We start from the raw sequence: 27,238 nt of genomic DNA on the forward strand, positions 1-27,238 counted from the left end.
GGCAATTCTAGGTGATTGTCGCAGCTCTATGTTGCAGATTGGTTTTAGGAATGCACCCATGTGGATTTGCATATTGTAATTCTGTAATTTTGCATTTGCGGCAATAATAAGAAGCCCATATTTTATTCTCTCAATTTGTGTTGTTTCTTTGTTTATGTTATGTGTTGTGGTATTAAGGGGAGCACCCTTCATCGAAATGTTAATTCTATATAATTGTAAATTGTAATTAACATGTGTGTACAATTTTATGATTATATAGCACCACCTTAATGTGTTTTAACAAGGGTCTTCACATGACACTTGATAAACCCCTAATTCAAATATGCATCCTATATCATTTCAATCATTTTTAAAATCGAGGTAAGTCTGTATTTCCAAGTGTCCTCTTCTATTTATCTCTAATCCAATAATTTATTTCATCATCCAGGCCTTATGTTATCATTTACGGCCTTCATTTTTATCCTAATCTTGAAACAAATTAAACCTTGTAATCTAGCATCCACTTTAAATTTGGGGCCTTTGGTCCTTCTTTTAGTTTTATTTTGGTGGAACATAATACTTAGGGCATTGTGTTCCTGCGAACAATAACACCCAAGGCATTTCGTTCCTTGACGATTAGGTTAAAATTGGAAGCAAGGCCCCACCTTGGTGATTTAGTGGAACATTTGGATTTGCAATTGACTTGCTTGAATTGTAACCCCTACGATGTTGTGAGAGGTATGTAAACACCTTATTTCTCCTCATTTTGGTAATCACGATCCATCATTATAATCAAGTATTCACATTCATGGTCAAGCATTCAAGTTTAAGTTTTCAAGGCAAGCATTCAAGATTTAGACTTCTCAAGCATTCAAGGTGTGCTTCTCAATGGATCAATCTCGTTTCCCTCACTGAAGGTCAATTAAAAGATTTTCTAGGGAAAGAAGATACACATACCTCTACATCTTTTTCTTCACAATCAAGCATTGTGGTGAACTACAACATCCATTACATCAGGTTTTATCTTTCATCATTTCCTTTTAGGGTTTGTGTTAAAGTCAAAGAAGTATTTGTATTTCCAAGGTATGACGTATTCTATTATTCATATCTAACCCCTACTACATGAAAACACACTTTCATTTCTTTTATTTCATTTCAAGGTCGATTCCAAATAGGAGATTGATTGAGGAAAACCACTTTATTCAACCTTCTATTTTTTCATGTGCATGTGCTGGTTGTGGATGCATCAAGATTAAATTTGAAAAGTAGATGATCTGATGTTAAGACCACAACTAGATTTTGTCAAAATTCCTTGGTATAGAATGCCACAGGCTATCTAGTCCCAAGAACAATTCAAGGTCTTATGTTCCCTACAAATTCACTTTATATTTCAACTGTAAGTTAGAATAGTCTTTTGGGTCTTGTTTCAAGTTATTGCAAACATTTGTCTATTTTCCATCAACGTATACTTCTCATATCTTATCAATTTTACTTATTAGCCCCTATTTTGCATCATCGCCTCATTTTATTCATTTAAAACTACAACCATTGAATGATTATTAACTCTATTTTCCATCAACGTATACTTCTCATATCTTATCAATTTTACTTATTAGCCCCTATTTTGCATCATCGCCTCATTTTATTCATTTAAAACTACAACCATCGAATGATTATTAACTAACTCAGAGATGAAGACCTACTTGAGCCATCTTCCTTTTGTTTGTACATTATGAAAAGGGGAATGATCCATATTTTTCTAACCTTATCTAATTGTATAGTTTATAATTTATAGTTTATGGACATCGATCCTGTCAGTCACTATCGATTATATGAAGCCATCATGCATTGCAATCAACCATGTATGAAAATGCAATTGGGTAATGAATTGTTGGGTAAATATGATAGTAGCACCACATATCAATTTACTAGTCATTGTTATACTTGTTATGCATATGGATAGAAGGCTAACTAGTGTAGGTCAAGACAAGTAAAGAAGACCAACCAGTGTTACATGTACAATAAGTTTGGTCACATAGCAAAGATTTTACAAATCAGCTGAACTTAAGCAAACCAAACCAATAAAGAAGATAAACGGAAGAGGTTAAGGGATGAAAAATATCTAGAGAAAGAAGGAAGATAGTCTCTCCAAATACAATACAGAGATTTGCTCCAAAAATTAGCATCCATTCGGCTGTTGTTAGGGGGACAAGTATTCAGTGATTGTCTCATATCTCACGAAAAGGAAATTGTTATAGATATTCTATTGCATGAGGGAGTTTCTAGTAAAGAAAAAGGGCAGGAACATATTGACATAGAATAAATGTAGTCATGTAGTGGGACTACAATGCATTAAATGCAAAGTGCATTTACTTTGCAGTTGCACGTTATATAGAAATTATATGGAATTAGACGAGCCTTTATTTCACAAAAAAGGAAAAGAATTTTGAAGAGCTAAGGAGAAGAACTAAGACAAATCAAGGTTTTCTCAGCCAAAATCAAATGTATTTTCTAGTACTTCCCATCTACATCTTTCTGGAATTGCTGGTCCATCTACTCTCATCTTTGCTTATGCCTCCACCCAACCAAGACATGTTTCAAGCATTCTAGGATATTTTTACTAAGAACTATTTAAGAGAAGGTTTGTCACAAATTCGTAATAGTGTCATTCCCACTGAAGATGTGAGAATTAATTTCCATTGTAAGTTAGATGAATTTGATCATTCCAAACTGATGGATTTATGGGTTGGAAAGTTATCTAATAAGGATTTAAAGGTCAAGCCAAATTTAGGGTTTTGTTTGAGTAGAAGATAGATGTATGGAAACACTATCCTAATTTTTTTGAAGAAGATAAATGGTTCAGAATGGCAATAAGTTGTTTTGATGTACTAAACTGTGGCTGGATCACACTCATTTTCTAAACAAGTTTGTCATGAAGACAATAGCTGGACTCAATGATAATGATATTTTACCAAAGGAAAAGGTTATGAAGACCAAGAAAGTCCAATATCTCACCAAAGTTGTATACACAATGGAAGGTCCCATTGCAATTCAACCTTTTCTACTCTGTAGTGAGGTATACAACGCATGCAATTGGATACAAAGTCTACCATTCATATAGGGAAATTTTGATTTCTATTACATCAGTGTTCACAGCCTATAATGTGGTTGTTAAAGGTGTTCATTAATATTTTCCTGAGCTCATTGAGAAGAAATTCATTTAAAATTTAGGCAAGTAGAGTCAACAATCCAAAAGATTATTCATATGAACAAACTGACACAGTAACAAGCACTCAAGCGGCATTCACATGAGACAAAATCCCACCTTAATCTCTTTTCTTAAAATCAACATTGTAGTTCCTAGGCCAAAAATATATATATGTTGTCTATCATCATCTCACAGCCCCACTCCAAATTCATTTATGCCAAAAAAGTTAAAAACCTATAAACGAATTCAGTTCTTGTTTATGAATAAAAGACTCCACAAACTTGTCACATATACATTGATCTTCAGACAGCTACACACACGTGCCTTGGCTTTTGTGAATAAAGAAGGTTCCATGAGAACAGCTTGATTGTAAGAACTACAAAGTATAACTTTGACAGCAACATGACCTGATTTTCTAGAACTGCAAATATAAATGCATTCAGAAATAACGTAGGCTACTCAAGCTTTGCATGCAAATGGTACCACGTGTTGAGAATATATCTCGTGTATCAATGTCTAACCGGATGGTGTACAACCCACATAAATATATGTTATAAGAGTAAATACTAAAACTAAACTCTGTTCTTAATATGTATAAATATAAGATTACAAGGACTTGTGACACATACAAATGTACCTTCAAACAGTTCCATGCGTTCCCTGCCGATGACATGGTCTGAGTTAAAAAAGAAGCTTCCGTGAGAACATTCGGATTGTAAGAACTACAAAGTATAGCTTGCACAGCAACATAACCTGAAATGCTCTACAACTGCAAATAAAAATGGATGAAGCACTTACATGGGCCCCTCAAGCTTTACATGCAAGAGGTACCACATCAATATTGGTCAGACGTTTCTGTGAAACATTAAACCAGAAAAATAGAGCAGTCCGAGCGTATATAACTCTAACATCCTGTAGAGAAAGACCCCCTTTGCTTATAACTGCTTTTGCACCACCTTCAATTCGAGTATGTATAACAGATACACAACTTTCTCCATTAATGCTAGAGGCCAATGCACTACTCAGTGGAGCAGGTAGGACCTCTGCAGTGCTCACAATTGGACAGCACAAGTGCTCCAACGGATGTTCCTCACACTGTAGTACACAAGTCTCAACTGTAAGACGTCCATTCCTATGAAGCAAGCAGCTCCCAAGCTCTGCCTTTATTGTTAGATTAGCAATTTTTCCAGTGGTTAAAAACTCCAAGGCACTGTAGAAAGAACAATGAATGAAAGGCTTGAATAACATGAATTTAAAACAATTGGTTGGAAAAAAATTCAAAAACAAATAAAGACATGATCCATTTAAATGAATAAAATCCAAAGAAATGAAGCAATGTTCGCCTATTTTATAGCCCACGATTTGTAGAATCAGAAGACAGTGAATGTCCTTCGATGATTTTTATCCATAACATCACAAAGACTGTCATCACACACAATATTTATGTCTCTGGTGTAAATAGCACAAAAAGAGTTAAGTCACACGAGCCCTGTAGATGTAAAGCTCTTTTGCCCAAATTATTTGATCCAGAGTCCTTTAATAAAATAACCAACTAAAAATGAGAAGCACCATGGACCAATATATATTAAATTGTAGAAATCATATTCTCTGTGATAAATTCAAACAATATTTTTTTTGGTGTTAGCCAATAGAATGTGGGAAAATATAAAACCCTATGCAATATGCCTTTTGAATGGCCCATAAATACATCTGATATAATGTATTTTACAAGGGTCTACACAAAATTTTATAACACCTAGTGAAGCTCCAAATTCCCTTCCTATTCAATTTCTGGTGACTTCTGAGTTTTCTGGTAGGTCTGTAAAAAGTACAAACATAGAGAGTCATTGTAATTGTGATGTTAAATTCTATTGAAAAGAACAAGGGGAGTGAAATGAACTCTACAGCATTCATAGATTCAAATGTAGACTATGTTCCGCAAAATCAGAACTGAAGAGCATTAATTAGAGCTCTCAATAATCTTAGGGACTCGTAATTAGTTCATTTCAGGCTAGTTGTGCACCGAAGAGGCCTACAATTGTATAGGACATTGATGGTAATAAACTCCAGAGTTTGGGGTCTCCGATGTGTCTTTTGCTATCTTTCTAGAAAAACTATCATTTTCATACGTAAAACCATATACCCCCCAATTTAGCAACTTTAAGATGCTGACATCATTCTATACCTTGGGTCATTTTTTATCATGTTTCTTGAATTTTTTTTTCCACCTTTTTTCTACCTTATATATGTCCGCCCAAAAATATGGGGGCCCAATGACCATATGGATAACAATGATTATGACCCTAGTATTGGGACCTAAAAATTTTAGGCCTTTTTTGCACTTTTTTTCAAAAATTCAAATTGGTTGTACCTGATGTATGGACTACTGAATATATGGATAATAAGTTCCCATCTTTATAGCCATTGTTTGCGCCAGTCTTTTTTCCTAGTAATTTTTTCCACTTTTTGCCCTTTTCTAGCCCTTTTTTTCCATTTTTGGGCATTTTTATGTGTCATTTTCTACCCTATATTTGGGATACATTAAATATGGGTATATGGTACAAGTCTGATAAGTCTGATTGTGGTCCCCTTTTTGGGGGTTACAAATTGGGGGGGTACAGGGCATTATTGCAATTGTGATGTTAAATTCTATTGAAAGGAACAAGGGGATTGAAATGAACTCTACAGCATTCATAGATTCAAATGTAGACTATGTTCCACAAAATCAGAACTGAAGAGCATTATTAGAGCTCTCAATAATCTTAGGGACTCGTAATTAGTTTGTTTCAGGCTAGTTGTGCACCGAAGAGGCATACAATTGTATACGAAATTGATTATAGATTATAAAGGAGGTGATTTGCCACACTTCTGTTAAAAGTTTTTTTTTCTGGAATTCATGTTCTCCTAAGTAATCCTCATGCCTTTTGTAATGGTTGTGTACGGTTTCCTTCAAGTTCATGGTTAAATTACTTGTCTAGAAAGCATAGGTCAATGTTTCTTCTTTAATAGCTATTTGTGATGAATATTATATGGCCTAGCCATCTCTATTTTCTACATCAAAAAGTGAGCCACGAAGAGATGGCAAATATTGACCACAAGAACAAAGTTCACTCTTATCTGGTGAAATATTTGCATACAGTATTGGAAATGATTTATTTGATATAACAAAAGATAACACAATAGAAGATTTATTTTAAATTGTCCATGTACACGTGCATGTAAATCAGGTAAGCCAACAACAAAATTGAACACATTACTTGTCTAAAATATTCAATTTAAAGGGGTGTCAACAGTTAAGATCAAGCCATTAGGAACTGCCATGAACCCCCGAAAATACTCGAATATCTTGTAAACAGAAAACAAAAAATTTAATCATTGTGCATTAGGGCAGGAGACATCCCTGCAGGTGTTGGTGCTTTGTTGGATGTAGCTGTTTGTTGGCTTCTTTGATTTATTTTTAGTTTTAGGAATGGAATTCAAAGTTGAAATACTTGGCACTCCCAAATCGTGCCTTGCTGCTTTTAGCTATCATTAGTATGTTGAGAATATTGCATTGTTCATAGGATGCATGAAATAATTAGGTTCATCGGGTTTGTTCTAACAGTCGTACAAATATTTGTCAGTATTGAGTTGTATTAAGTTATTAACATCTCACAGATATAGAGGGTTGGTCAGAGAGACAATAACCCTCCTCGAAAATCGGATATGCAGATTATATACACAAGTGTACTGTAGGCAAATGATATCCAATAAAAAAAGATTGTTATTTATGTACATCCCTCAAAAACTTAATATGCTATCAGAGTGGGTCCGAGCTTTACTCTCTAAATGGAGGACCCCAAAAAATGAGAGCCTGTGAGGTGTAGTACACAGTAGAATAGGAGAGGAGAAAATTAGCATTAGAGTGATTTGTTAGTGGGAATAGATTGTTTATTATCTGCCATGATGAAAGTGCACAGGAAAAGGCATTTCCAAAGCATAATCACATTGAGCTCCAAAGTACTCACAAGCAACACCTCTGGAAATTGGAGCACCTGTATTATTGTAGAGAGAAGAAAAATATGATGAAGAAGAGTGCATTGATGCCAATAGAAAAATATTTCCACGGAGAAGGACACTATGTGTGTAAATTTATTGGGAATTGAGGTGCCAAAGGTATTGTGTGCAAGAATCCTTCCAAATTGAAATCAACATTCCCATTTATGTTTAACGGCCTTATTTAGAGCAACACCATTGCAACAGAAGCAGGAAGAAGGTAGCCGCAGAAGGGATTTATAGCTTCCCTTTCAATTTTCAGAAGCTTGTCTACATCAAGTGTTGAGGGCAAGGTCTCATATCAACCAGTTTCTTTCCGTGGTTATTGCATAGCGCAAGACTGGCATTCGAGAAGTTCGTCAATCTTCTCACCTAGATTTAAATTTTGACTCTAATCATGATCACCTAGAAAGATGAAAAGTCATTTCTCACCAATGTCTGATATGAAACTATTGCCGTGATGCTCACTCTTATATGCGAGTTGCTTGTGGCTAATCCTCACTACTTTCATCAAATAGCCCAAGAAAGCAAAGAGATTGTTCACTAGAAATGTGCCTAAATCCAATGCTTCAAATACCAAAGAGAATGCCCTCATTTTAATGTTTTTTTAATGCAAAAATTAAACCAATGACAACTTAAATGATTTAATCATTTTAATATTTTATTTAATAATAAAAAAAATTAGAAACACTTTAATTTTTAAATTTTATTCCATAATCCAAACCAACCAGCAATAATTAGATTTTTTTTTTAAAAATTAGATAATAACATGGAAGCCAACATGGAAAGTGATGATTTTTTGGAGAGCATGATAGCTGAAAACATTGAGATGGATGATCACAACCTTGTAGATAGATTTCTGATTTTTGTTTACAGTACTAAGTTATTTCATTTTTTGTTTGCATATCAGCAATTTAGCATCAAACTATATATTTTTTAATTTAAAATTTGAAAATGCAATGATAATCCAACAATTATTAACCTAATATGATGATGATCATATGCAATATTCAGAAATCAGATATGACTATGAGATATAATAATGTGATTATGTAAATTTTGAACTAAACACTCTATATTAATGTGACATTACTATTAGTATTTACCCCATATCCAAATACCCCCATCTCTTATTTTTGAAAAATATTTGTACCAGTACCATTACCTATTTGTAATGCAGGAGCATCCTGGGGTAGTTGGCTATCCTGCATGATTAAGGGATTTTGGTGGGGTTGAGTGGACCTATTTGGGTTTTGGGTAAATAATTTTGATGTATTTAATAAGCATTGTAAGCCTTTAAAGGCATTTGGTATTTAATTTCTATTGGATGCCGACTTGTGGCTCTTCAAGTATTTAATGTAAGGGATATTTAATTTGTAGCTTACTGGGCTGACTTGTGGCTTAGTTGGGTATAAGTGGGGGGTCTTGTGGAGTCTCTAGTCATTATTCATTCGAAGGAGGAGTGAGTGTAAAGAGTAGCTAGAGAGCGAGTTTTTTCTGAGTCTGTGGACAGAGTGCCGAATGTGAGGCAATTTATAGCAGGATTGTGATTATTCATCCATCTTGGAGAAGAGGAGGTGGTAGAGTGGTGAATTTTCAGAAGGGCTAGTCGCTAAGGCTTGGGAAACAAGGAGATTTCTTGGTGGGCTTGTGAGTACTAGTTGGATCTTCCTTGGAGGTTTCTACCAAAGTGTGGATCTGGACTAGCTAGGGTTTGGATGGGATCTTGAGGGATCTTACAGAACTATTACTTGCTTTTATTTGGCCATAACCGAGAAGGCCTTATAGCCCGACACATTGCATGTAATCAGTTCTATTTATGAATAAATTATTGTGACTTGGCTTCAAATCTTGCATTGTTGTTTATCTTTCGTTGTGTGGTTATTTGTTGGGGGCTAGGACATCCCTTTTGGGAATTCTCCTACCTTGCACTACATCAATTTGACTCTATATTAATGTGACATTACTATTAATACTTACCCCCATCTCTAGGTACCTGATGGAGCCTAAAATTTCTGTCTCCATTTGTGAAACAATGTTGAGGTTTTTTGTCATTGATTTATATTGCTAGAGGATTGAAGTAGAACTATGCAAGCAACTACATCAGGGAGATATTTTAAAATCATTTCATCATTATGCCAGATTCAATGAGGGATGAGTGAGCGGTGTATTTAGTTTATGAAGGATGCTCCTACTTCACATGTAGCTATTCAGCTTCTGTTATTACTCAGAATATAGGATGAACCTTGAAGACAGGACAATTTTTAAACTTGGATAAGCCTTAGTAGCATGTTAGGTCTGGAAGTGACTAATGTATTACTATTTTCTGGTATATTTATGAGAAAGACATCAGACTATTTGTTTTGCTTGGCATTGATTGGGCATCAGACCATGCATAATTTTCATTTGTTGTATGAAGCCATGTACGAGATGAAGCATTTAAAATATATGGAAAAAATGGGAGATCCTTGTTATGTGATTAGATAGCATTCAAAGTAATCTGCACATGACGAGTATATTCCAGAATTGGAAGGTGTTATACTTCTTTCACTTTGAATAATTGCAAGGATTTTCTTCATGACCACAACAGGAGCCACCAAGCACACAATATGTTGGGGTGTGGAGAGTAAATACACACCTTATCAAATGCTACGGCTATATACAAAAGTGCAAAAGAGATATTACAGATTCTAATATCTGGAATAAATATCAAGATAAGAGAGAGTATAATTCTCAAATGTGGGAGTACGGTCTTCCAAGAGATTCTTAGGTGCCCGTCACTGAAACGTAGGAGTATTTTTTTTAATGTCAATCATTGTCTAATAGTTTATTTTGCGTTTGCCGCAGATTGAAGCATCACTGTGGAAGCAAGGATTGGTCACGCACATGGAAATTTGTAGAAGAGAGATCTTTACCAGGAGTATGCCATCATGAGCAATCTAATGGATATCCACCCACGATCATCGCAATCGTATACAAACGCATAAAAAATTCAGAGGATTGTGTCTAAGATCGAGTTGCAGTGGAGTGTTCAGATGAGCCCGATAGAATGTGTATGAAGGAACCATCACGCACAAGAGTGTCTAGAGGAATATAAGCATCAAAACAAAGTTACAAACATAAGATGCCCAAACGAACATGCTGAGAGAAAGAAAATTGAATCACAGCGAGCAGCAATACCAATTAATGTTTCAGATTCGTGACTGCAATTTTGTCAATGTAGTTGCGGTCAAACTTAAGAATTATGCAAGGTTTTCAGAGCCATCTATTAACTGGTTTGTCCATCTTTGTCTGTTGATGAAGTTCGAACGGAGTAGAGCTGGTGTGGAAGGAGAAAGGAGTGTACAAAAGAACATTGCGATTAATTGCACAAAATTCATTGGTGTGATTGGAGCACGGAAATAAGCTTACCAAGTTTTTATTATTTTCAAATGTTAATCAAATTGGGTATAAGTTAATGTTTGGAAGGCATTAACTTTTCATATGATTTAGCGAAACATACAAATTAGTTTATAGTTTGGAAATGGTATAATGTTTTGGAAAGATCTCATATCTTTTCACATCTATAAATATAGATGTAAAAACAAGACACAATTCATATTCATATTCCTATAAATATATACATATCTTATGCACTTATGATATATTATATTTTTTCATTGGCAAAGAAAAGATTTTTGAACAAGCCTGTGATGGTGGATTATCGAATGAATTATTGTTTGATTCTAGAGTCGGACTATATTGGATGGATCATCTGTAAGGAGTGTCTCCAGTACAATTTTATTTCTGGATCAGTAAGAAATATTTATTTTAATTTATTTGCATTAGAGTTTTAAATTATTATTAAGTTGTATCCTTTATAAATATTTTTATTTATTTTCTATAATTATTTTAAAATTTCGATAAGTGGACTGAGTCATTATTGCATTTTAAACTTGATAAACATAAATATGGTGAAATATTTAATTGTCTCTGTATTTCTGACTAGTTTGTCTCCATATCGCAAGAGTTAAGGTGCATCCTAGACTAGTTTAAAATTGTGTTCATATAATTGATCTGTCACGTCTGAATTGTTAAAATTATTTATAGTTTAAATACATTGAATCTTATAAAGTTGTACGTTTCAACTTATAATATTGACTCTGATTGCCCATTTAATTAAGCACGGGTCTTTTATTCTTGATTCATAATCCATATGCTGGCAACTGTTTCATTTCTTTCCATTGAGGAATTAATATATTCATTTGTTGCATTCATTATTTATTTAAAATATTATCACATTTATTTATTTATTCATAACTTTCAAGTTCAAAGTTTGTCTATAATTCTTGTTGTTAAGAAAGCTTTCAATACAATCACGTTCTAATCAATCTGCTATAAGAGTCTTGGATCTAAGTGTTTTGTCCAGGATCAGGTATACCCGCCTTGGTTTTGCAGAGCCAAAAGTGCAAGGAACTTGGACCGCACTGTTCAATTCCGTCAAGTTGGCCTTAACCGATTGGATATCCCAGCATCGAGCAAGCAAGGCTTGTAGGATTCCAATCTGCGATTTTGGGAACCAATAGTACCCCCGTCCTATTTTTGAAAAATAGCCATACAGACACCAATAACAGTACCGGAGACCTCTAAGTCTCCCCATCTCCCGGTGACCTTGATTTCATTAATCATTATTGTAATGTTAAAATAGAAAAGTATATTTAAAAGAATTGTTTCAATTATAATCTCACTTACTGGTTCAAGTTTGGGGAAATGTGCGGGTACGCAAACCTAGAATGTCGATATGTGAAAAAACATTAGGGTTTGGGTACGTGTGCATGTGTCTATATATGTGGGTGCCTATATATGCATTATATCATGGTTGAAAATATTTGCAATACATTGCTAAACTAGCAGTACATTGTACGTCGGTATAGGAGATGATATAATCGCCCAAGAAAATTGCAGCCGTGTTTTTCATTATCGTGCCGTGAAGTTTAGGGCAAAAAAACCACAAGAACTCACTTGTTTTCCTCTGAAATTTTGGTCAACAAAAAATCAATTTGTAAATAACTAACGCAAAATAGGGTTTTCTCATTCACTTTTCCATTCTTTTTTTCATCTGCAACAATGAGGCTGCAAGTAATTGTTTTGTATTTAACTCAAAACTTTGATTAATATATGATTGAAATCTCAAATCAATGTGTTCTACAAATTTAGCGTATGTGTGTGTGGTTTTTTAAGAATATTTTAATAAATAATATATTTTCAAATGTTCAATAAAAGTGTTGATTTTTTTGCTAAGTTTTTGGCGATTTTGAGTTTCTCTCAATATTTTTGATTCTGCAAGTTAATGTCGAGTCCCAGATTTTCAACTAATCTATACAAAACAAATAAGAGAAATATACAAACTTGTAAAACTAAATCATTTCATAGTATGGTATTTGATCATTAATCAATGTCAAATGTCAAAGATAAATATTAAATATCAATTGATAGTTGGTTTTGTTTTGAATAAACGATATCAAGTACACGGAGACATAATCGTATCGGGTGCATACCAAACCCAGTTCAAGGCCTGTGGTTATGAACCTAGTTGATGTGTGGTTGCCACTACTAATCTAATAAAGATTACAACCTTATATGACTTCCTTAATAATTATAAATCGCAGTTTGTAGACTTCAAATATACCTAAAGGCCAACCAAGTCAAGAGAATACCCTAGCAATTCAAACCAAGATCGGCTAAGGTAAGAAAAGATGAACAACAATTTTTCCTTGAGGGCACCAAAAATATAAGAGTTCAATTATTGATGTTTTATTTAAAAGTGGAAAGCCGACCAAAATTAGAGGAGATTAATAACAATTTATTTATGGGTTGACAGAGATATAGGAAGCAATTCCCTAAAAGGAGTAAAAGACTAAGACAATTAGGCAGTTAACTTAAAGAAAGGTTGTGACTCTACCATCACAAAGGTCTAAATACGAGGGAAGATATCAACTAGATAAGAGATTCTGAGATCTAAATTGAGTCTATAGAAAACAGCAATTTACATTTTACAAAAATTAGAATGCAACGGGGATGACGTAATGTCCCCGAATTAGGAGAATCCAAAATTTGCCCTAAATTATAGACTATATGTAAAAAAACTAAATTTTCTAAGGTGCCTTTTGCTTTGATTGAGATCCTGCAAACAAGTTATAAAATATTAAGATTATGATTTATAATTAAACATTCTTGAGTTAAAAACAAGAATATATCGAATTAATAGAGTTCTTCAATCAGATTTTAAAATGTCTCAACCATAGAAGTAATATGGTAGGGTGATATGATGAAGTGCCCAAAAGACCCTACCTTAGGCCCAAGAGGGATATACCATCCATCTTAGACTCATGTGGCCCTTGCCATACAAATAAGGTGGCATTCCTAGCGTGGTCTCCTACCACCATTCTCCTCACCTTGTCACTTCTACCTCACCTCCATCCACTAATTGGGCACCTATATGCTAAGAGATAAGAGATTCTAAGATCTAATTTGAGTCCAAAAAAAGAAACAATTTACAATTTACAAAAATTGGAATGCTTGAGGACAAACAATTTTGGGAAGGGCAGACTGTCATTCCCATGCCAATCTAACAAAAATTGTCGCCATAGATATTATAGCTGCCTTAATATATAGTAGATACAAATCACAGTTGTAAACTTGGAAAATAGCAAATAGCAAAGGGTGGCCCAATCAAAGATAAAACCCTAACTAAATATAATAATGGCCGAGTAGGGTAAGAAACAATACACAAAAATTTATACTCAAGGCCAACTAAAATAGAAGAGTTTACTTATTGGCATTCAATATAAAAGCGGGCAGCCAACCAAAATTAGAGGAGATTAATAGCAATTTATTTACAGGCCGACTGAAATATTTGTATGTGAATAGCTCATTAGGTTTTGTTGTTGCAAACCATCTTGCATCTTTGTAACAGTTTTGTTCCTCCCTCAATTGCACTTGATTGGTGAGGGGGGTGGGGCTGTTAGAGAAAAGGTTAATTTAATTTAATTTATTAAATTACATTAACTCCCTTCTTAAGATTTCTCTTTATGCACTTGCATTTCCATTTAATTAGTAATTATTAAATGTCATTTATCTCTGAGGGTTTCCCTTTTAGGTTTTACGATCCCCTTCCATAAGGATTGATCAATTGTAAATTTCATTCATCTTTTCAGTCTGATAATATATTTTTCATATTCTCAGCACATAACCCTTGCCTCTTCTTTGTCTTTTCTTCTCTACGACAGGTTCTTGCATGCCGGTGTTCTTTGGGTTTTGTGGATTTGTATTGCTCAAATCCTACATGGTATTAGAGCCTGACCTACTGTAGCTTGTTCTTATTTGGAGAAAAAGAAGAACACGGGTTTAACAGAACAAACCTGGCTTTTTTTGCTTTTTTTTGTAAAAATAGGGGGCTCTCTGAATTTGGAGCACTTTGAGGCCAAACAGACCTCATGGTTGGATTCAGAGGATGTTAAAACCTCCATTTTCATAAAAAAAATTATCCATTTTGGACAATTTTGATTGGAGACGCAAAAAAAATTGCATACTAGGACCATATGGCCTCTGGCACGCACTCCAAGATGGAAAAAATCCAAAAATTGCAAAAAAAATTAAAAAGCGATTTTTTTAATAAAAACTGTGTGGTGGTTAACAAACCAACCGTGGCGGTTTAACCACTAGCGGTCTCCTCCCACGGTCGCTGCTATGCCACCCGCTCGCCCACACGCCTCCAGCCCACCGCCAACACCCTGCCCAACCTCCACCACTAACCTATGGTCATATGGACAAGTTCGGGGCCCAAATTTTAGCCCCTTTTCAATTTGTGTGGGGGTTTTAAAAAAAAATCTTTGCTATGGAGGCCCTATCAGTCTTTTGGAGATATCTTGAGCATTTGGAGGCGTTTTTTGGATCTGAAATAAGAGTCAGAAAGCTGATTCAAAGACAGACATGATGGTGAAGGTATTTTTTGGATTTTTTCCCAATTTGGTACCTGTTTTTTCGCTCAAAGTCAGATGATGCTTTCTATCTTCGGAGGGACGTAACTTGCTCGTTTTAGCTTCGTTTTCCGATTCAAAAGAAGCTTCGGAAAGCTCTTCTCGAGCACTATCCAGATTATTTGTTATTTACATCAGTAATTTTCAAAGGTACATGTGATTCTCAAACTGAAACTTTATTTCTCTTTTCTTGTATACGCATTCCTTCTAGCTGCGGTGGTTCAGTTTTTTGCATTGTGGGGGGTGTTTTATATTATTGTTTTCATTATTTACATCAGTAAATTAGAACTTCTTCAAAAAACAATCCAACGCCGTCTAAAAACAATGTCCAAGACCTCTTCTTGTCTAAAATTCTAACCCCTCATAACTATCACACAGGGAAGACCTTGATGTCACTGCTTCTCTGGTTAAAAGGGTTGTGGTCTTGTTTAGATGCAGTGCAACCAATTTTACAAAGCCTTTTGAGGTCATGCAGCACAAGAACAAGATGGATGAGGCAATGGGGTTGATTGCTTTCCAAGTATTTGACGGTCTATAGTTTCATCTTAACGGGTGCAATACCCCTCTAGCTATGTGGACCAAGCTTGATGGTTTGTTTGGTACAGTGAATGGGTTCAATGTACTTCAAATTGAAACAGAGCTAACTCTTGTATTGGATTCTTTTCCTTCCATTGAGGACTTCTTGATGAAGTTCAAACAACATAGATCTTTATTGCAGGGTTGTGGGAAAACCAAGACTGACACTAAGTGCATTTACCTGATTCTTTCTAAGCTTCGTGGAAACTTTCAGATTCTTATTCTACCTTCTATTCCACCAAGGATGCTTTGGGTACTAGATTTACCATGTCATTATTTGAGGTTTTTCGTGATCATTTGACTTGAGAGCAAGCTGAGCTCTCTCAGTTGGATTCTCTTACAAACTTATGCATTGGTAGCTCGACCATCTTCTTGGACAAAGGAGAAGAAACAGAAGTCACATCCTACAAAGTCTCAAATTGATTCTAGCCCTCACATCACATCAAGTCCATCTCCTCCTAAGGGAGATAAACCAAAGCTAGAAAGACCGAAGTGTGCTTATTGTAACAAGCCCAATCATAATGAGACACGTTGCTATGAGAAGAAGTTAGATGGCTATGCCAAACAGGTTTCAGATTTAACAACTCTCCTTCAAAAGAGCAACATTGATATTCCTTCTACTTCTCACATATCTTCATTATCATCATTTCAGTCAAATGGTAAAGATATAGGAAAGGATCATGCATTACATGCAACTACTACTCCACATTCTTCTACATGGTTTTTGGATTCAGGTGCTTCACATCATATGGCATCTTCTCAAGATTTGTTCTCTTCTTTTGAGGCTTCTCCTACTACACAGTTATGATTGTATGTGGAAAAGGTTCTATTGACATTGATGACGGTACATTTCATGATGTACTATGTGTTCCATCTCTATTCTCTAACCTTCTCTCTGTTTATCAAATTACACACAGTGGGACAAGAAAGACAATTGAGTTTGCACAAGATTCAATGCACATCAGAGATAGTGAGACAAGCAATATTGTTGCTATAGGGACTATTGATCATTCTTCCCATTTATACTCTATCTCTCATTTTGGTCCACCATCTCCACTATTGGAGAGTCACTCTCCTTTACGAGAGACTACTGAGGTGAAGTCAGGTCACTTGAACTTATGTGTTGTTCTTGAGACCAGTGTTGTGACTTCTACACCTCCACCTCCTATTCAAATTCCATCTCTTGCACAAAATTATTCTTCAGCATTGCCTACCATTATAGCTCCATTCATCGAGCCACCTACTGCAATTATTGAGGATATATCAAAAAACACACATCTCTCAAACGACAGATTCAGCACACATGTTATCCCACCTCCATTGGAGATTCCATTTTAGGATTCTCGTGCATTCTACTTTGAGCATCAGCTAGGACTTCCAGCTTCACCTTACATTCAAGGGTTTCACCCTCCTTGTCCACTGCCTTTGTTTCTTTCAAATAGGAGCCACATTGGTATGTTCATCGACACGGGAGTTCTACCATTCTGGGGGGGCTATGGAATCTCAAGCCTCTATCATGGGGGATTTCATTGTACTTATAGTTTTGAGATAATCTCTTCAGACATATCTCATTTGTACTTTTTCTACATATCTCATTTGTACTTTTTCTTTCTATCTCTTTTTGGAGTAGGGTTTTTCCCACATGGTTTTCCCTATTTCTCCGTTTCATAGAGATTTGGTTGTAATTGGGTACATCATCAGGCCTTGTTCTTGGGACCCAAGTTTACTTTCAGTGTCGTAGTTTCCTTTTTTTCCCATGCATTGTTTGTAGTTGAATTGATGCTCATTTTAGAGGGGGTGTTAGAGTAAAAGGTTAATTTTATTTCATTTATTAAATTACCTTTACTCCCTTCTTAAAATTTCCCTTTATGCACTTGCATTTCCATTTAATAATTAATTAGTCATTATTAAATGTCATTTACCTCTTAGGGTTTCCCTTTTAGATTTTGCGATCTCCTGCTATAAGGATTGATCAATAGTAAATTTCATTCATCTTTTCAGTTTGATAATATATTTTTCATATTCTCAAAGCAAAACCCTTGCCAAAAACCTTGCCTCTTCTTTGTATTTTCTTCTCTGTGAGAGGTTCTTGCATGCAGGTGTTCTTCGAGTTTTGTTGATTTGTATTGCTCAAATCCTATAGGGGCAGGGTGGGTGTTGGAGTGAATAAGTTCTTTTACCTATCTAGTTCACTAAGTGGGACTTATTCCCATGTTAATTTACTTGAGGCCTAGGAATCTTTGTAGAAGTCTTAATTGCTATGAGAAGAAGTTAGATGGCTATGCCAAACAGGTTTCAGATTTAACAACTCCCCTTCAAAAGAGCAACATTGATATTCCTTCTACTTCTCACATATCTTCATTATCATCATTTCAGTCAAATGGTAAAGATATAGGAAAGGATCATGCATTACATGCAACTACTACTCCACATTCTTCTACATGGTTTTTGGATTCAGGTGCTTCACATCATATGGCATCTTCTCAAGATTTGTTCTCTTCTTTTGAGGCTTCTCCTACTACACAGTTATGATTGTATGTGGAAAAGGTTCTATTGACATTGATGACGGTACATTTCATGATGTACTATGTGTTCCATCTCTATTCTCTAACCTTCTCTCTGTTTATCAAATTACACACAGTGGGACAAGAAAGACAATTGAGTTTGCACAAGATTCAATGCACATCAGAGATAGTGAGACAAGCAATATTGTTGCTATAGGGACTATTGATCATTCTTCCCATTTATTCTCTATCTCTCATTTTGGTCCACCATCTCCACTATTGGAGAGTCACTCTCCTTTACGAGAGACTACTGAGGTGAAGTCAGGTCACTTGAACTTATGTGTTGTTCTTGAGACCAGTGTTGTGACTTCTACACCTCCACCTCCTATTCAAATTCCATCTCTTGCACAAAATTATTCTTCAGCATTGCCTACCATTATAGCTCCATTCATCGAGCCACCTACTGCAATTATTGAGGATATATCAAAAAACACACATCTCTCAAACGACAGATTCAGCACACATGTTATCCCACCTCCATTGGAGATTCCATTTTAGGATTCTCGTGCATTCTACTTTGAGCATCAGCTAGGACTTCCAGCTTCACCTTACATTCAAGGGTTTCACCCTCCTTGTCCACTGCCTTTGTTTCTTTCAGATAGGAGCCACATTGGTATGTTCATCGACACGGGAGTTCTACCATTCTGGGGGGGCTATGGAATCTCAAGCCTCTATCATGGGGGATTTCATTGTACTTATAGTTTTGAGATAATCTCTTCAGACATATCTCATTTGTACTTTTTCTACATATCTCATTTGTACTTTTTCTTTCTATCTCTTTTTGGAGTAGGGTTTTTCCCACATGGTTTTCCCTATTTCTCCGTTTCATAGAGATTTGGTTGTAATTGGGTACATCATCAGGCCTTGTTCTTGGGACCCAAGTTTACTTTCAGTGTCGTAGTTTCCTTTTTTTCCCATGCATTGTTTGTAGTTGAATTGATGCTCATTTTAGAGGGGGTGTTAGAGTAAAAGGTTAATTTTATTTCATTTATTAAATTACCTTTACTCCCTTCTTAAAATTTCCCTTTATGCACTTGCATTTCCATTTAATAATTAATTAGTCATTATTAAATGTCATTTACCTCTTAGGGTTTCCCTTTTAGATTTTGCGATCTCCTGCTATAAGGATTGATCAATAGTAAATTTCATTCATCTTTTCAGTTTGATAATATATTTTTCATATTCTCAGAGCAAAACCCTTGCCAAAAACCTTGCCTCTTCTTTGTATTTTCTTCTCTGTGAGAGGTTCTTGCATGCAGGTGTTCTTCGAGTTTTGTTGATTTGTATTGCTCAAATCCTATAGGGGCAGGGTGGGTGTTGGAGTGAATAAGTTCTTTTACCTATCTAGTTCACTAAGTGGGACTTATTCCCATGTTAATTTACTTGAGGCCTAGGAATCTTTGTAGAAGTCTTAATTGTTTAAATGAAATCTTATCTTATTTACTTTTTGAGCCCAGGCATTTCATATTTGTTATGTTAGTTGTCAAATGCCATGATCTTGTCAAACCTTATGCCCTTACTTTGCCTATATAAGAAAGGTATCTCTAGCATTTTAACACCATCTTTGTACATGGTCATCATATATTGTATTTTTGATTTGGTGGAATAAGCATCCTCTGTTGGTGTGCCTCTCTTGTTTTAAGTAGGTTAATTGGTGTTGCACATTAATGATCTTGGGTACTCACTTCAACATTTACCATATGGGATTAGCTTCAACAAATAACAATTGACTAAGCTAAATGTTACAACTAACTTCACAGAACCAATTTTGTATCAGACTGCCTGGGGAAAACTCTCGAAATCCCTTAAGTCAACATGTCACCATGCCCATTTTCAGTCAAGTCCAATCATTCAAAGTAGGTAGCTCCTTGTGTGTATATGTTCCTCTGTTTTTACTTAATAATCATCTTATACAATTTGATTTAGGCATCTATGCACAATCATGAACTTTCAAGAATGGCTAACATATAGGATTGGCTTCAATAAGAACAAATGACTAAGTTTGCTACTAATACTAACTTAACAGCTTCAATTTCAGATCAGAATACCTGGGAAAGATTCTTGAAATCCTTTTGTAAACTATAAAGCAAATTTTTAGAAGATATATTGATACTTCAGTATTTTTTGAATCTTTAGGCACTGTAGCATACAAGGATATGATAGATCAACATATACTGAAGTCCATTTTAATTATAGATCCATCAAATCAATTTTCAAACTGATATCAACATCAAACAGATTATGTCATACTCCAAAGTCATCAACTTCAAGAAATCACACCATATAGCCATCCATCTAAAACAAGACATCAAAACTGCTACTACTTATGTTCCCAGAAATACAATAAAATTGCACTGTACACATTGTGTAATGAGCATTGTTAGGCATGTGTAGACAAGCAGGCATTGTTAAGCAGGTATAGAGAGTGAAAAAATATATCTCTTGATTAAACAACTCTAGAGCACGGTGCATCTCAACCAATGTACATTTGCAGCTGTTGAATTTTTGCATAAATTCTCTTCTATAATTCAAAATTAGATTTCAGTTCATAAATTCATTAACTTTGCTAATTCAAGTACCAAGCACATACCTTTTTTGTATCAAATGCTATTCATGGAGATTGAAAAGAAAGACATGTATTCTTTAAAGAAATGACATTGAAAATCCAAGATGTGTACCTATCATAACCCCGTGCGCAAACAAGAACAGTATCATCTGGCAAAGAACCTCCACCAACCTGAGGACAAAATATATCCAGACACAATGTAACCAACATAGTCCACTCACTATCAAGTCGTGGCAAACAGGAAAACCACATACCAGACAAAGAGGCTTGTTTATTTGAATATTATAGGCCAAGTGGACTGTTCCAGCATCAATCAATATGGTATCTCCAGGCCTAGAAATTAGACAGCCAATAAATCAAGTAAGGTAAAATCAGATGTAAAATTTACTACACTATTCAACCCTCTGATGGTGTGGTACACCATGCCTCTAGTTGCAAGTTAGGCATCAGCCAATTCTGTAAACTTTCCTCTTAAGCTATATCCCCAACATGGATCATTTGGTGTCTTTCTAAAAACTCACTCTTATCTCATGTTTCTCAATTTTCTTTCTGGCTTTCAAATTCAAAGAAATGAAAATTGGTAGTATAATCAAGTAACCTTGCAGCACTAACTGCATCTTCAATTGTCGAGAACGTGCCAGGCTCGCATAAAGCACTACCAGAGTTATTTACACGTAACCACATGCGAGGGTCTGAAGCTAGATGTCTCCACCTACAACAAACGCGTGCAGCATTATATCGATCTGCAATGCCATATAAGATTTTCCTCAGACCCAGAAGAGTAATAGTAACACTTGCAGTGAACTCATCCTGAAACCAAAGAAATTAACTAATCAATCCTTTAGGTTTATTCCTTAGAACACAACATGATGATGTAATTTTGTAAAGAACCACCACCAAATCCGATATGGCAATATATGTGCACGTAGGAGAAGCAATCAGAAATATAACTTTACGAAACTAACATTAGCACTAAAATCAAGAGTCGTGAAAGTCAAGAAGATAGGATTTTACAGTCCGTGCACACATGAAAAGAAAGCTTTTGGAAGAGCTGTGGACGATATTTTGTCTCAACATTCAGATCAAAAGACTAATGCAGAATTTCTTACATATTCTGCAAACTCTCTGAATAATCTCCTAATTGCCAAGTACTTTCAGTTTTTTTAGTTAGGGAAGTCTTCACAAATATAACTCTCGTGTTTTTATAGACACAAAAAAAATGGGTAAAAATGTTGGCCCAGGTAAAAACAAATATGTCTATTTCACATGCTTTTTGTTGTAAAACAATGCATTTTCTCCTTTAAGATGTCAATCTTTAATTTAATACATTTTGAAATTGAATTTCACAAAAAAATATGTTTCTCTAAGAGATTTTAATTTGTATTCTTTATAAGTTGCTGAGCATTTGCCAAACTCTTGTTGAGTTTTGCCAAGCTTTTGCCACATTGAAATTTTTCGGCTTACTGAGGACTCCAAATCCAAATCTGCAAACTATGGTTTTACTAAGAGCTTTTTGTTGCATAAGTACATACAAGTTTGTAAAATGCTTACCAGATCAATGCTTCAGCCATATCAATTGGCTAAGCAGGGTTTCCACATTCATTTTCAGTCAAATTATACAGAATTTAGAAAACATCAATAAATCAAAAAGTTATACGTGATTAGCTGAACACTATATCGTTATTGTATGTTACATTTTCAGACATTTGACCAAACAACCTATTTTCATCCAAACAAGGCAAATCCATGGAGGATTTACAAACTCACAACCATCAATTTTTTAAGATATCTAGCTATGGAGATGAATCTCTGTCTGACTTAAGCAACCACATACAGCAGCCCCTAGCAAATAATTGAGCTTTATCTGCTTACCAAAATGATTTATCTTAAGATTAACTGTTCCAAATGTTTGGCCATGTTGCCCCTGAAAAGTCAGAAATGAAAGATAAAGGAACTTTTATCGGCTGCTTATTAATAGATTCATGGATGTGAGTTGTAGATAACCCACAGATCTTATATGAAGGTTTTTTATATCAAAATGAAAAATGGAAATCCCAAAAATACTCTGCAATTTATCTCGAACATGCATTAGTCAGAAAGTAAGACCAGGTCTAACTTTAAACCAAATAAAGAACAAGTTAGGGTAGGATATAAAACAGGAGACACGACCTTTCATGTACAAGTCTTTCAATACATTGCCAATAACAAACAGTTTGAATTCTTGGAAGTCCATATTTTTTGGTAGCATTGAGCTTTTCCCTTGTGCTAATGGGTTCTTTAATGCTAATTCTGTTCCCTCTGATAACCGAGATTGATGTAGCAAGTGGGGGGCTTGGGGTGCACAGTCTCTTTCAGCCAAACCTTGGGTAGTCTTCGTTGACCCTCTTACTGAACCACTCAGTGTGCATCCAATATGGGTTCATCATCCCAATCTTCCTATTTGCTATTAGGAAAGTTTGTATTTTGAGGCCATCGACAACTCTATCGGCCATTTCTTGAAGGTAGATGATACCATTGCCCCCATGGGTCTCTCCACCTTTGCCTCCATTTTGGTTGATATTGGCATCTCCATAACTCTTCTTGGGAATATGGTTGGAGATAGGCCACAAACTCAATTGTTGGATTACGAAGGTCTCCCCTTTTGATGCCATCAATTTTTCTCTACTAGCCACTTGGCCACGAATTGTTCTCTCTCACACCATAGAGGCATTGCCACTTAGCGGGAAGACGCTAATGGTGATAACCTAACTGTCTTGGTTTCTGATTCTTCATTTGATGACTCTTCACATGCTATTAATGACTCATTCCAAGACAATGCTCTTGCAGGCAATTTGATCTCCTGAGGTCCTATGGATTCAACTCCACCTATTGGCTATTGTTGTTGGTGTGACCCACTCTAGCTGTGTGGACCCTTCTCTATTTGTTCCTCCTACTCCACTCCAATCATGTGGATTCCCCACTTGCTCCCCCTTGTGTTGGGGATCATAGTGATAGTATTGCCTCAACAATTGTCCATCGGCATACGAAAGATTGTTCTTCAATTTCTCATTCTCTTCCCCACATTGTGCTTGAGTTGTCTATCCACTCTTGATGTGGATTACTTGTTAATCAGCTAGTGTGTTCTTATCACTTTGTTCTTGACCTTGCTGTAAATTAGCTTTTTATTTAATCTTTGTAAAGGCCAACACTCTAATCTTCATTCTTTTTAATATATAAACAAATGATTTAAGTGCTAAATGTACTAAGAGATAGAATTGTAGCACAGATTCATTTCTTGCACAATGGCAAGAAAGAATGTTTTCATATTCTCAGCAAATCCTTGCTTAAGCACATAATACGAGAAATCGTTTAGTGGTCATCTTAAATCATTGACATTTACATGATGACTACTCCTTTTTTGGAAGTAATGGCCAAGAAAATAACAAGATGGATTGTTGAAAAAGATGATTTGTCTTCATCTACTTGCTTGTGATGTTGAATGTCTTAGCCAAGTAGATAAGGGCAACATTACCCACAAAAGAAAAAGTTGTAAATAATGAGGTGTGAGCATATTTATAAGGTGTATGCCTATACCACATTGTTTCATGAGGCAAAGGCGAGATGGGTGAGGAGTTCCTACATTGTGGGGACCTCACCTTGTTGTGACTCCTTCCTTTTGCAAGTGATCACTCTACAGTCTTTCTCCTGCTATGATGTAGATTTAAGAGAAGGGAGGTAGTGGTGTCTTTGTCTTTACCTTTTGTCCTTGTCTATCTTTTAATTTCTCTTCCTTTGTCCCTAATATTTCCTCTTCATTTGGGATTTGAAGGATCCCCCTAACCCATCCTTTCCTTCAACGATATTTTAAACAAGAGGAACCTTATGGTGTTGGGTGTGATAGAGATTTAGGAGTCTCTTGCATGCAGCCAATATGGCTATATCTTAGAATCACATGCTGAACCATCCAAAATACGATAGGTGTTTAGAGAAAAGTAAGTACCAACTACTGATAGCATTCTTGACTGAGTTGTAGATGATGTCCTTAAACTCTTTGAGCATGCATTAGTCTGTAAGTTTATGGATCTTCAAATATCTCTCCAGTTTTGGGGCATTTGACTTTAAAAAATTGGAATTCAAAAGGAAACAACAATGGCTGGAATAAACATTTTATGGCAGTTTTCAATAGAATGGCAGATCATAATGCAACTTTTAATCCATAATACGATTTTCAGTTGGGTCAATTTATCAAGCCATGGCATGTGAGTTTTAATCCAATAGAAGAGCTGTAGGCTAGAATTCCTGTTTGAAATTCAGTCATCTAGACTAGAGGAACTAACGGCTAGGATTCTGCCTGAATCGGTCATCTAGACTCCCAATGGAAATCTCTTGACTAGACATCCTCCAATCAGTTGTTGTAATTATTGGAAAACCTTGGGCCCATCTAGGAAAGTTTGGTTCAAAGGTAGCTACTTAAGCTCATATTTGTGTGGAAACAAATTTAAATAACCTTCTCCTAGACTGTTGAAACTAGACTAGGCAATATGAGCTAGATTCCACAGGCTCAATATGAAGCCCTTCCCTAACCTTGCCTGACTTATCATTAATATGGATATCTTCAAAGGAGTTGTCCAAAGTTAAGTGCCAAGCCCACACAGTCCTCCCTTTCTCTCAAATTGCTAATCCAAGGGCAAAGGATGGTTTGTATTTGCGTGGAAATAAGTTTAAATAACCCTCTTCAGACTCTGTTGAAATTAGACCACGCAGTATGACCTAGACCCAGCAGGCTCATTTTGAAGCCCATCCCTTCCCTTGTGGGATTTGTAATGAATATGGACATCTTCAAAAGAACTGTCCAAGGCTGGGAGCCGATTCCGCACAGTCCTCCCTTACACTCAAATTGTTAATCTAAAGGCAAAGGGAAAAGCTTTAGTTCCCCCAAATCCGTCTAATTCTGAGGGATTTATACGAGTGAAGCCTTGCGGGAATTTAACGTGCGAATCAATGTACAGTATTATATTTACCGAAAAATATTGATAGTGCTATTCATTGGATCGTAGTAATAAACTTCAATAACATTTAAGAGAAAATAAGCCTCAAGACATTCAAAGAAGGTTGACTTTTGTATCAATCAAACCATCGGGGTAGTTTTAATCTTGAGATAAAATTCTAATAGTTTTCAAGCCTCCAGACGGTTTTTAACTTTGGGAAACTCTCCAGTTTCAAATCCCAGGCACCTGAAGATTCGGGGAAATCTCCCCCATTCATTAAGGAGAAAACAGTTACTCAAGGAGGCCGAGGGCTCAATTAGAATAGAAGCTTGACCAACCAAAGAGCACTGATTCGATGAACATAAGTAGAGGACCTGTGTGTAATAACCCTCGGCAAAGAAAAAAACTGAATTGTTATTGCTTGAAGAAAAGCAAATTGGTATACCTACACTCAAATATGATCGGTTTTAGATAGAAAGGAATCCACAAGATCCACAAGTGAGAAGTAACCAAAAACAAATGCTTTAATAAGAGTTAATGGAAGGCACATACCGGGCAAAGGCGAGAGGAAAGTGAGTATACGCATGAGGCAGCCGTCGTCCAACGCATTTATTGGTGACATGTTACACATCCTGAGCTTCCTTTGCTCCATCTCTGTCTCCTCCTCAATTTACAACCTCTCAAAGCACTCCACAGCTACAAAATAACCCTCGTAACTGAGAAAATGTACATGGAGAGTACCTTCTTATTAAGCACATCAATACTGTGAACATGAATCCATCTCAGAGGGGCTGCAGCAGTAGCCATACCCCCATCGGACTCTCCATCGCCCAGTTCCACCCGAATTTTGCGAATAAGGGGCCAAAAGAAATGAGGATATATATATTTCAGATGTTTGAGGTACGTAATATTTACTCCTAGACTAACTCAAGCATATATAAATTTCCTTTCATAATAATTTAAAATTAATTTTAAGAAGAGTAAAATTGTTGCTCACATTTTTTAATTTAATATATTCCACATTGTCAATTTCTCCTAATTGATTATATATTCTTTGATTGAAGAGTTTTATATATATATACCATTTTTATGATTTATTTGAAAATATTTTAGATGAATAAATATAAATTTTTATTATTTTATAGTTTAATCAAAATCTTTTATTTTTTCTATTTTATCTATTTAATAAATTAAAAATGATTCATGTATGATTAAATTAATAGCTTTTATATTTTTTCTCAATTTTGTTAATAAAAATAATAATATCATTGTTAAATGGGCTTGGTAGGTCTAATCCTAAGCTGAAAAGGGATAAGGTGTATTGG

General features: G+C 35.5%; 1 protein-coding gene across 4 annotated transcripts; it reads right to left on the minus strand.

The window, feature by feature from the left end:
- Positions 1-3,652: 3,652 nt before the first annotated feature.
- On the minus strand, positions 3,653-26,793 carry SKIP5 (SKP1/ASK-interacting protein 5). Of its 4 annotated transcripts, none has more exons than XM_089803317.1 (6): positions 26,466-26,768; positions 21,545-21,689; positions 21,201-21,279; positions 21,059-21,117; positions 3,986-4,397; positions 3,653-3,863 (listed from the first exon to the last, which is right to left on the minus strand). In XM_089803317.1, exons 1-5 carry the CDS (start codon positions 26,563-26,565, stop codon positions 3,995-3,997), a joined length of 786 nt encoding a protein of 261 aa, XP_089659443.1. In that variant the 5' UTR covers positions 26,566-26,768; the 3' UTR covers positions 3,653-3,863; positions 3,986-3,994. The 4 variants fall into 4 exon arrangements, with proteins under 4 accessions (XP_089659443.1, XP_089659441.1, XP_089659442.1 ...); XM_089803315.1 differs by having other exon boundaries at positions 21,545-21,756; XM_089803316.1 differs by having other exon boundaries at positions 3,653-4,397; positions 26,466-26,793.
- Between the last annotated feature and the right edge of the window lie 445 nt (positions 26,794-27,238).

Source organism: Cupressus sempervirens, chromosome 10 (assembly GCF_028749045.1).
Source record: "Cupressus sempervirens isolate cs-2001-9-10 chromosome 10, ASM2874904v1, whole genome shotgun sequence".
NCBI lineage: Eukaryota > Viridiplantae > Streptophyta > Pinopsida > Cupressales > Cupressaceae > Cupressus > Cupressus sempervirens.